Source organism: Gadus morhua, chromosome 3 (assembly GCF_902167405.1).
Source record: "Gadus morhua chromosome 3, gadMor3.0, whole genome shotgun sequence".
NCBI classification, from domain to species: domain Eukaryota; kingdom Metazoa; phylum Chordata; class Actinopteri; order Gadiformes; family Gadidae; genus Gadus; species Gadus morhua.
Genome location: NC_044050.1, coordinates 29789512 through 29800675, shown reverse-complemented (window position 1 = coordinate 29800675; position 11164 = coordinate 29789512). Strand labels below are relative to the sequence as shown.

At 49.3% G+C, this 11164-nt stretch overlaps 2 protein-coding genes across 2 annotated transcripts; one reads left to right on the top strand and one right to left on the bottom strand.

Annotated features, from left to right (window-relative positions):
- Positions 1-1617: 1617 nt before the first annotated feature.
- On the top strand, positions 1618-9432 carry taf5 (TAF5 RNA polymerase II, TATA box binding protein (TBP)-associated factor). The gene is made up of 11 exons (XM_030352795.1): positions 1618-2116; positions 2465-2696; positions 3145-3460; positions 3634-3797; positions 4453-4588; positions 5358-5478; positions 6002-6131; positions 6805-6969; positions 7313-7490; positions 8057-8234; positions 8820-9432. Exons 1-11 carry the CDS (start codon positions 1699-1701, stop codon positions 9032-9034), a joined length of 2253 nt encoding a protein of 750 aa, XP_030208655.1. The 5' UTR covers positions 1618-1698; the 3' UTR covers positions 9035-9432.
- Positions 9426-11146, bottom strand: atp5md (ATP synthase membrane subunit k). The gene is made up of 4 exons (XM_030352800.1): positions 10891-11146; positions 10227-10328; positions 10026-10116; positions 9426-9543 (listed from the first exon to the last, which is right to left on the bottom strand). Exons 2-3 carry the CDS (start codon positions 10308-10310, stop codon positions 10027-10029), a joined length of 174 nt encoding a protein of 57 aa, XP_030208660.1. The 5' UTR covers positions 10311-10328; positions 10891-11146; the 3' UTR covers positions 9426-9543; position 10026.
- Between the last annotated feature and the right edge of the window lie 18 nt (positions 11147-11164).

Sequence of the window (11164 nt, the reverse complement as noted above, 5' to 3'; positions counted from 1 at the left end):
GGAGATCCCTCTGACGACCCTCTCCTCTGGGAACTATGGCTCTCATCGTGGAGGTGTCAGAGAATGAGGAGGCTTCTTATCAGCCTGTTTGTCATCACGACTAAGCCTATATGAAGGAGAAAGGGGACATAGCAGCCAATTATATACACATATATATATATATCTCCACCCACTCTCTCCCCTCTCTCTCTCTCCCCTCTCTCTCCCCTATATATATATATATATATATATATATATATATATATATATATATATATATATATATATATATATATATATATATATATATACACTTTCTCCCCCCTCTCTCCCCTATGTCTGTATATATATATATATATATATATATATATACAGACACACACAGGTATAAACCCAACAGTCGTGTACAGAGCAGATCTTAATTAGACCTTTTCAGACCAACACTGTGTTTAGTTGTTCTGTCGGCTGCGGTCACAAGGGCTACATAAAGAAGGTTGCGTTGGTAATTGGACCCTCAGCATCTCTAGGGCGAGGAAATCTAATTGAGGAAATGAAATGAATGTTGCTTATTTATTTATTTCCATTTTATAACGCAGCCTTCAGGGACAGACTCAGACGTCTGGGAGCAGGATGGCTTTGTTTCGACTGTGTGTATCGTAGTTGATCATACAAAGGCTTTCTTATGTATAAGAATGAATACATGCACACATTATAAAGCATAGATAATGTAGTGGTCTAATTAACAATTCAGACCACACAAGCTCTCGGTTTCATCATAACTTATGCTGTGTCTCTGAAACGCGTTAACAACATTGTGGTGTCCCAATACCAAATGACCTCTCTAAATCAAACCTTACATTTCGTGATATGTATCTTAGAATTAAAGACATCTGTCTGGACACTGTTTGTGCAGAAGATTTGCTCATTTCTAATTATGCCCTGTTCCCATTTTGTTCGAAGAACCTAAGAACTACTAATCCTCGATCAATACCCGGTTGAATTGCAGGCCTCACCAGTGCTAATTGGCAGATCTATTCACTGATAAGTAACACACATTTCGGTACTATTCCCTTTATAAAGGTACTCCACTGGCCCTGGTCTAATGTTGGCAATAATAATGTATGTTTGCATGTTCCGTTGTAAAAGGCTGCCTGCTGTATAACCTGTTATGGTTGATGACACTGCAGACCATGAATAATGTTACCTGTTACCGTTTTTTACATAAATATATATTTATATAATATATATTTTTAAAGATATATTTCTCCTTTTTCAAGTTAACGTCATATGTGAATTGTGTTTTGAGCAGGGTTCAGTTTTTATTAATAATAATGATGGAGTTTTAATTAGACTGTCGTGAGAATCAGAACGAAAAATGTTCAGCTTTGACTTAAGCGCCACCATCTGGTAGGACATGATATCTATATCTATATATCTATATATCTATATATAAAAAATAAATAAATATATATATATATATATATATCCATTAATTTTTTAAGATAAATAAATAAATATATATAGATAACTTGGGATTCGAAATAAACGTTTTTAATGAGGGAACGAAAATAAAAGCCTTCACTTAATTGATGTCTCCGTGGACCAATCAGATCCAACGACACTACACCGAGCGCCACGCATCACAGCCAATCACAAGGCCCGGTTTTACCTTGTCGCTGCCCTTTCATTTATCGTGCACATGCGCAGTTCATTCTAAAAATGGCGGCCGTGCAAAGTGGTCAGAGTGAAACGGAGGAAGAAAAAGAGATTCAACCAGAAACGTCCAACGATGGCTCCAGAACCGACGGACGGCCCCCCGCCGGGTCCCCGGGGGTTCCGGCCCCCTCCCCCGGGGCGGTGAAGCCCTCGGCCCCGGGGGAGGAGGAGACGCTGCGCGCGGTTCTGCGGTTCCTCCAGAAGAACAACCTGTCCGAGTCGGTGGAGATCTTGCGGCGGGAAGCGGGCTTACCGGACGAACCGGAGGACCAGACGGGCTCCGAGTCCTCCGGGACGGGATCGGGGGGCCAGGAGGCTGGAGGCGGCGTGGGGGACGCGGGCTCCCTCCTGAGCCGGGTGTCCGCCGCCCCGACCCCCGCTGCTGCTACCGTCGCTGCTCCGCCGCCGCCGCCCTCCAAAGGTCCGGTGGTCCCTGATCTCCTGTTTTAAAAAAAACTTTAAATGCATGTTTCTCTTCCGAATACGGTGTCTGGTCCGTCAGTTCAATTCAACAATTCATGCATAAACCCTAAGTGTGTTATGGTTTGAACTTATGTCTGCAGGTTGATCCATAACCCATTCATCTGCTCTGCAGAAAGATTACTTCTAGATTTGTATCTGGTAGCAAAAACCCAGACGACCCAGACCCCCCAGACAAAGACCCATACCCAGACCCAGAATTGTAATAGCTTGCATAAATTCAATAGTCTGCACCGATTCTGTTCCGTGAGGTTTTAACGTGATGCATGTGCTTTGTTGACACTTTCAGTCGGCGCCGGGGACGACCGACCGGATGTGAACGTCGTCCTATCGGCCTACAGCCAGCAGGGGGACCCGGTCCTCTACGACGTCTACTACAGCGGCCTCAAGAAGTTCATCGAGTCGGTGCTGGACTGCCACAGGGCCGAGCTGTCCCAGGTCTTCTACCCGCTGTTCGTGCACATGTACCTCGAGCTGGTCTACAACAACCACGAAGCCGAATCCAAGGCTTTCTTTGAGAAGTAAGTCAATTGTAAACGGTAAACAGACGGCTGTTATACAGCGCTTATCTAACCATTGGCCACTCAAAGCGCTGTACAATACTGCCTGACATTCACCCATTCATTCACCCATTCATACACACATTCACACACCGACGGCGGAGTCAGCCACGCAGGGCGACAGCCAACTCGTCAGGAGCAGTCAGGGTGAGGCGTCTTGTTCTGGGACGTCTCATCCCTCTAGCTAGGAGGAGCCGGGGATCGAACCAGCAACCTTCTGATCACCAGTCAACCCGCTCTAACTCCTGAGACGCATGCCGCCAATGTTTTGTTTGGTTGTGATTTAGTTTAGTTGGTTTTGTTTTATGTTGGAGGAGTGAACCTCTGTGTCTTGACCTTGTTCCTTAGCGACATATTGAGTTCCAAACCACTGTAGACGCCTAACCGATGGTGCGTCGTGGTGTTCTAGGTTCAGCGGGGACCAGGAGTGTTACTATGCCGACGACCTGCGGATCCTGTCCAGCCTGTCGAAGAAGGAACACATGAGGGGAAACGAGACGCTGCTCGACTTCCGCACCAGCAAGTTCGTCCTGCGCATCTCCAGAGACTCCTACCAGCTGCTGAAGAGACATCTGCAGGAGCGGCAGAACAACCAGATCTGGACCATCATCCAGGAGCACCTCTACATCGACATCTTCGACGGCATGCCGCGCAGCAAGAGTCAGATCGACGCCATGTCGGGCAGCCTGGCCGGCGAGGCCAAGAGAGACTCCAACAAGGCCAAGGTGGGTGTGGTCGCTCGCTGGGCCTGAGGGCTCAGGTGCATTGTGGGACTGCGGGTGTGGATACAGTTGCATTCATGGCGTTCAGCAGACGCTTTTATTCAAAGCGACTTACAATATGTCCACTATGCATCTACTAGCGTGTGTTGCGTACGATTCATCCCCCCCTCCTGCAGGTGTTCTACGGGCTGCTGAAGGAACCGGAGATCGAGGTTCCTCTGGACGACGAGGACGAGGAGGTGGAGAACGAGGAGGGGAAACCCAAGAAGAAGAAGCCCAAAAAGGACAGCCTGGGCAACAAGAGCAAGAAGCAGGACCCCAACGCGCCCCAACAAAACAGGTCCAGACCCCAGCACCATCCACTGTCTTGAGGCTCTCCTCTCAATCAATACGACAGCGCCGTGGCGTTTAGAGATTCACTATATGACGTTTACATTTACATTTAGGGCACTGAGCAGATGCTTTTATCCAAAGCGACTTAAAAACATTAATCCACTCAGTCACACACCGACGGCGGAGTCAGCCCCGCAGGGCGACAGCCAGCTGGTCAGCAGCAGTCAGGGTGAGGCGTCTCGCTCAGGGACACCTCGGCACTCAGCTAGGAGGAGCCGGGGATCGAACCAGCGACCTTCTGGTCACTAGCCAACCCGCTCCACCTCCCTAGCTAAACCGACCAGGATTATATAACATGAAAGTGTAATTATTTTTAATTGGACATTATCAAAACCTACGCACACACATGGTTGTTGGTTCAGGTGACCTCACTGAACGGCCGCTTTACGGACGAATGACTCGGTCGGTTCTGAACCTGATGGTGTCTGTGTGTCTGTGTGTCTGTGTGTGTCTGTGTGTCTGTGTGTCTGTGTGTCTGTGTGTGTGTGTGTGTGTGTGTGTGTGTGTGTGTGTGTCTGTGTGTCTGTGTGTGTGTGTGTGTCTGTGTGTGTCTGTGTCTGTGTGTGTCTGTGTGTCTGTGTGTCTGTGTGTCTCCTCCCCAGAATCCCACTGCCGGAGCTGAAGGACTCAGACAAGCTGGACAAGATCATGAACCTGAAGGAAGCCACGAAGAGGGTCCGGCTGGGCCGGGACACACTCCCCTCTATCTGCTTCTACTCCTTCCTCAACGCGTACCAGGTACGGCCTGCCTAAAGCACCCTGCTGATGTATACTGTACCAGGTACGGCCTGCCTAAAGCACCCTGCTGATGTATACCCTACCAGGTACGGCCTGTCTAAAGCACCCTGCTGATGTATACCGTACCAGGTACGGCCTGCCTAAAGCACCCTGCTGATGCACAGCGCGCTGCATCGTGGAGACGGTGAATAACCGAAGGCTTATCCAATGTGCTCAGAGGGATGATTATCTCTTCTGATGTAATCTGGTTTATTAAAATCAGAAAAGGATCCAGCCTCGTGGCAAACATGTATCGTAACATAAGGGTTTGCTGTTTAAAGGTCCCATAACATGCCACCAGGTGTGAGGCTAATCACCCACACCTGGTGACGTGTCATGGGACCTTTTTAAGTATGAAAACAAAAGTAAACACACAGCATCATCGACGGAAATGTGTTTTTGAATAGTGTTCAATAGTTAAATGGACTGCATTTATACCTCGCTTTTATAAGCGGTTGCCACTCAAAGCACTTTACAATATTGTCTCGAATTCACCCATTCATGGACACATCCCCCCCCGACGGCGGAGTCAGCCCCGCAGGGCGACAGCCAGCTGGTCAGGAGCAGTCAGGGTGAGGCGTCTCGCTCAGGGACACCTCCACACTCAGCTAGGAGGAGCCGGGGGTCGAACCAGCGACCTCCTGGTGACCAGTTCTGTGTTCTTTTTTGTGTATGAATGTATTGATAGTACATGGAGTGGTAATGGTTGTTTCGCCGCTGTGCTCTGAAGGGTCTGACGGCGGTGGACTTCACAGACGACTCCAGCCTGATCGCCGGGGGTTACGCCGACTCCACCGTGCGCGTGTGGAGCGTCACGCCCAAGAAGCTGCGCAGGGTCAAGTCTGCTGCAGGTACCCCAGGGCCAAGCACTAACAATCACTAGGTTAACCCATTCCCTGTGTACAACAGAGACAGCTACGAGACGCTACACCATGCTAAGTACTATTTTTAAGTGCCAGGACGTACACCACGCAATAAGTGCGTACATTAAGTACCACGACGATTTTCCCTTTATTGTGCATTCCTGTCTCGCTCAACTGGTAGATTTAGGGGGTCGATTCCCAAAGGCTCCCCATGTCAAGATCACATGAATGATGACAATATGGAAAAAGTTAATATCACGATAATTATGGGAGATTTTATACAATAATGATTGATATTATAGGTCATTACATTGATGTACATGGAAATTGGAAGTATGTTATCGGACTAATACTTTTTTTGCTAAGACCTTTTTTTCTGATGGTTCAAACCTCACCTAAGAGTCTTCATTTAATTGTGAATACCATTCTAAAGCAATGATCATATTGAGTCACTGCCCGGCTGACCATCGCCGCTGAAAGGTTTCCCGTGTTTCTGTGGTTTTCCTTGCAGACCTGAGTCTGATCGACAAGGAGTCTGACGACGTGCTGGAGCGGATCATGGATGAGAAGACGGCCAGCGAGTCCAAGATCCTCCACGGCCACAGCGGGCCGGTGTACGGCATCAGCTTCAGCCCCGACAGGTGGGCAGGGGCTCAGGGAACAGCCTCTGGACAGAGGAACAGCCTCTATAGAGGAACAGCCTCTATAACGAGGAACAGCCTCTATAACGAGGAACAGCCTCTGGACAGAGGAACAGCCTCTGGACAGAGGAACAGCCTCTGGACAGAGGAACAGCCTCTATAACGAGGAACAGCCTCTATAACGAGGAACAGCCTCTGGACAGAGGAACAGCTTCTATAAAGAGGAACAGCCTCTATAACGAGGAACAGCCTCTATATAGAGGAACAGCATCTAGACAGAGGAACAGCCTCTATGACGAGGAACAGCCTCTATGACGAGGAACAGCCTCTATGACGAGGAACAGCCTCTGACGAGGAACAGCCTCTATAACGAGGAACAGCCTCTATGACGAGGAACAGCCTCTATGACGAGGAACAGCCTCTATGACGAGGAACAGCCTCTGGACAGAGGAACAGCATCTAGACAGAGGAACAGCCTCTATAGAGAGGAAAAGCATCTATAGAGAGGAACAGCCTCTATAGAGAGGAACAGCATCTAGACAGAGGAACAGCCTCAGGACAGAGGAACAGCCTCTATAACGAGGAACAGCACACATTCGTATCTCTTAGCATCGGACCGTATTTCCGCATGCGACTTCACCTCACCTCCGTGGCCCCTGGTGCTTCTCCTCAGGAACTACCTGCTGTCGTGCTCCGAGGACGGGACGGTGCGTCTGTGGAGCCTGCAGACCTTCACCTGCCTGGTGGGCTACAAGGGCCACAACTACCCCGTGTGGGACACGCAGTTCAGCCCCTACGGGTACTACTTCATCAGCGGTGGGCACGACCGCGTGGCTCGGTGAGGACCCCCTCCCTGTGGTTCAATGTGCATGAGAACGGACTCCGTAACACAGCGCTCTAACCAGTGGCCACTCAAAGGGCGTTACAACACTGCCCCACATTCACCCGTTCATACACACATTCACACCCCGACCACGGAGTCGACCCCGCAGGGCGACAGCCAGCTGGTCAGGACCAGTCAGGGTGAGACGTCTCGCTCAGGGGCACCTCCACACTCTCACACTAGGAGGAGCCGGGGATCGAACTAGCGACCTCCCGGTGACCAGTCAACCCGCTCCACCTCCTGAGCGAAGCCTCGTCGTCACACGGTAGTTCATGACGTTCTGTGGTGTTCTCTGCAGCCTGTGGGCCACGGACCACTACCAGCCCCTGCGGATGTTCGCTGGCCACCTGGCCGACATCACCTGTACCCGTTTCCACCCCAACTCCAACTACGTGGCCACGGGCTCCTCGGACCGCACCATCCGTCTCTGGGACGTCCTGACCGGGAACTGCGTCCGCATCCTGACCGGGCACAAGGTGAGGCATCGGACGAGGGGTCTGCTGCTCACGTTCTGCAGCGCCCCGTTTAGTTTGAGACGTCATCACAAAGTACGAGGGGAGGGAATCACAGGCTACCTCATGATAGGATACGCGATACATGGCCCACGATACCGATAATATCGCAATACAGCTATTCCACGATAATCACTATGTTAGACAATCCAATAGAGATATATCACGATATATGTCTAACGATGAATACTATAAGACTGAAAAGATAAAGTGCTGGATTTCGGTATTTATTCGAGGTCCAAACTGAGTTTTTCAGCTACTGTTTTTGGCTAGTTAATGTCTGCTCAAGTTTCCCTCATTCGTGTGTTGAGGCCCCCCTGGAGAAGCAGGGAAATCTGTTTAGAGCCCCTTATTTTATTAATAAAAATATATATATATTTGGTGCCAGTGTATCGATTCTCAGATCGCACATAGAAGGTCGACGATACATCGCCTTATCGATGTTTTGCCCCACCCCTACAAAGTACCAGGAAGAAATATAAGATAGGTTAAATCTTCATTCTTCTCCCGCTCTTGCACGTGTCGTCCAGGGTCCGATCCACGCCATCGCCTTCTCCCCCAACGGGAAGTTCATGGCGTCGGGGGCGACGGACGGCCGCGTGCTGCTGTGGGACATCGGCCACGGCATCATGATCGGAGACCTGAAGGGACACACGGACGCCATCTACACCCTCAAGTTCAGCCGCGACGGGGAGATCCTGGCCTCCGGTGGGTGAACTCAGCATCACTCAAAGTGTGATCATAGGAAACGGACTGCATTTATTCAGCTCTCTTCTAACCAGTGGCCTCTCAAAGCGCTTTACGATACTGCCTCACATTCACCCATTCATTCACCCATTCCCACCCCGACGGCGGAGTCAGCCACGCAGGGCGACAGCCAGCTGGTCAGGAGCAGTCAGGGTGAGGCGTGGGATCGAGCTAGCGATCTTCCAGTTACCAGCCGACCCGCTCTACCTCCTGAGCCAAATGCCGCCCTAATGGTGACAAAAATAAGTGGTTATATGGGCATACTAGTGGTCTACCTATTTCATTGCCCCCTCCATAAAACAGAGAAATTCCTTAATTTATTATAACCCATTTTTTTTATCCGAGCCATCTTTGTTGTACATGGGGAATGGGTTAACCTAGTGACGGATTCTATGACGGTTCTATGAACATCCTTACTGTACCACAGAGATATATTGTTGATTCTTATTCTGACAAATGTACTTATTGTGAGTCGCTTTGGATGAAAAACGCTGTGAATGTAAATGTATCTATATCCGATAAATAATGAATGACGTTCGTCTCCAGGCTCCATGGACAACACGGTGCGCCTGTGGGACGCGTTCAAAGCCTTCGACGAGCTGGAGACGGACGACTTCACGGCCACCACGGGCCACATCCACCTCCCGGAGAACTCCCAGGAGCTGCTGCTGGGCACCTACCTGACCAAGGCCACGCCCGTCATCCACCTGCACTTCACCCGCAGGAACCTCCTCCTGGCTGCCGGAGCCTACAACCCCTGACCCTCCAGGACCCTAACCCGGATGCTCTAGAACCCTCTGAAACCCCTGACTACGACGCTCTAGAACTTTTACGTCAACCCACCCGATCAGAAGTTTGATTGACAGGGTTCTCCATCGATGGCAGTGGGGCAGGAAAACGAAGACCTGGTGATCACTGATGAAGGTTTAAATCAAGGCTTTGACGTTGTGATCCGACGTTTGATTTGTCATTTAAATAAGACGCAGGCCGCAAGCTAATGTTGACAGACAAGCCTAACAAGGGGAGGTGCCAATACTAATCCTAGACTTTTTTTTTTAATTGCCGCCATGAGTTCTGCTGTATTCGACTCGTTGCTGTTCTGTATTATAGTGTCTTTTATACCGTTAAACTTGTAAATAAAAGTGTTTTTAATAATTTTTGAAACATGTTTATTGTTATATTTTTTTTACATGGTACAGACAGTTTATTACAAGCGCATCACGACGCCTCCTCCTCCCTCAGCCACGATCCACCCGGCTCAGAGGGGAACCTGGAGAGAGAGAGAGAAGGCACAACGCTTAGAAATCAGTCTGGACTCTGCATCTGCAGACTGCTCAACGCAATTAGAGATTTGAGTATTAACAGGCTATAATGAACAGCTTATCCAGTGAATCAACTGTAAATGTGAAATGGACGCATGTCGCCTCCAAGAAGAAGACCCATTGTTCTCAGCCTCATTAAAGGGGTGACCTTACCAGGTGTGAGTGATTAACTGCTACAAGCCATTTTAAAATCTGTGCATCTTACATGTAGGTGGACGTGACCACTTGTGACGTCAATAAAACACAGACAGGCAGACTTTCAAACGGCTTGTAACGGCTGATCACACTGACACCCGGTGGCGTGACACCCGGTGGCGTGACACCCGGTGGCGTGACACCCGGTGGCGTGACACCCGGTGGCGTGACACCCGGTGGCGTGACACCCGGTGGCGTGACACCGGCCCTTTAAAGGAGGGAAGGCATTCCTTACATCATTTCTCAGTGACGGCGGCCTGTTTCTTTGGCTTCAGTTTGAAGAAGAGGATGAGGGAGGCGATGGTGGCGTAGGTCGCCAGTACGCACTGGAGGAACAAGAACCAGACCAGACCCACGTTAACGCCTCATCAACAACGATCACATCTCATTCAATCATCTCGCATCATCACTCGATGGAGAGACGCCCTGAACTCACATTCCTCCGCCCTGTGATGGTGTAGGAGTTGAAGTACTTGGCGATGCCAGTGAACTGGTGAGATCCGGTGTCGTGTCCGCCCATTCTGTGGTTTTAATGGTCCTGGAAAACACAAAACACAGGCGAATAGATGTTAAGGAACACACAGACAGGAAGTAGTGAAGGAGACCATGATGAAGGCAGATAGTTAAAGTAACGGTACAGAGATTACAGTTAAAAGGGCCAGTAACACAAATCTGGTCAGGACCACTCCAAGATCTCCTTCTAAACCTACTCGTGGATTGATTTTAGTGACATTTCAGACATCATCACAGTCTGTTATCTTTGGATTGAGTTCCGTCATTGATTGCTTCTGTCTGATATAACTTGACATTGCCTTATTCATCCACCAATCACCTTCCTTTAAAGATAAAGTCAGTGTATACACTTTGCATTACCATACAGCTCAGTTAATGATCTGACTCATTCTGCATTAACCAACTAACCAGTCAGTTATATCAAAGCTGGTTAACATGCTAGGATTAGCTTAGCTTGCTAGCTCATACTGTGGCATTAACTGAAACAGGAAACACCAATAAAATACATTAGGAGCGAGTTATAGAGTTTTAAAGCATGCATTTAAAGTGCAATAGTGCCTTTGCTTAAGGAGCGTGTCCTCTCTCACCTTTAAGAGTGAACCCTGGAGTGAGACGAGAGCGGAGTGAGACAAGTGTCCTTCAGCGGTGGCCTCAGTGCTATACAACCGGATGTCCCACCTTCTTTCAAGAAAAGCCATCCGGGTGGGGGACACCAACGTCGCTCAAATATCCTTCCCGCCGATTGGTTGACAAACACATCGATCATTCAGCACCAACCAGAAGTCCCACCTTCTACTCGAAACACGCCATCTGGTCGGACGACGACCACGTCGCTCAAAAATTCGGCCGGCCGATTGGTTT

Excerpts from the sequence above, each read along its gene's own strand:
- atp5md (XM_030352800.1), bottom strand. The coding sequence starts at position 10,310 with ATGGGCGGACACGACACCGGATCTCACCAGTTCACTGGCATCGCCAAG. Across the intron at positions 10,117-10,226 it reads CCATCACAGGGCGGAGGAAT|TGCGTACTGGCGACCTACGC; the intron begins GTGAGTTCAGGG and ends TTGTTCCTCCAG.
- taf5 (XM_030352795.1), top strand. The coding sequence starts at position 1,699 with ATGGCGGCCGTGCAAAGTGGTCAGAGTGAAACGGAGGAAGAAAAAGAG. Across the intron at positions 3,798-4,452 it reads AACGCGCCCCAACAAAACAG|AATCCCACTGCCGGAGCTGA; the intron begins GTCCAGACCCCA and ends TCTCCTCCCCAG. Across the intron at positions 7,491-8,056 it reads GCATCCTGACCGGGCACAAG|GGTCCGATCCACGCCATCGC; the intron begins GTGAGGCATCGG and ends CGTGTCGTCCAG.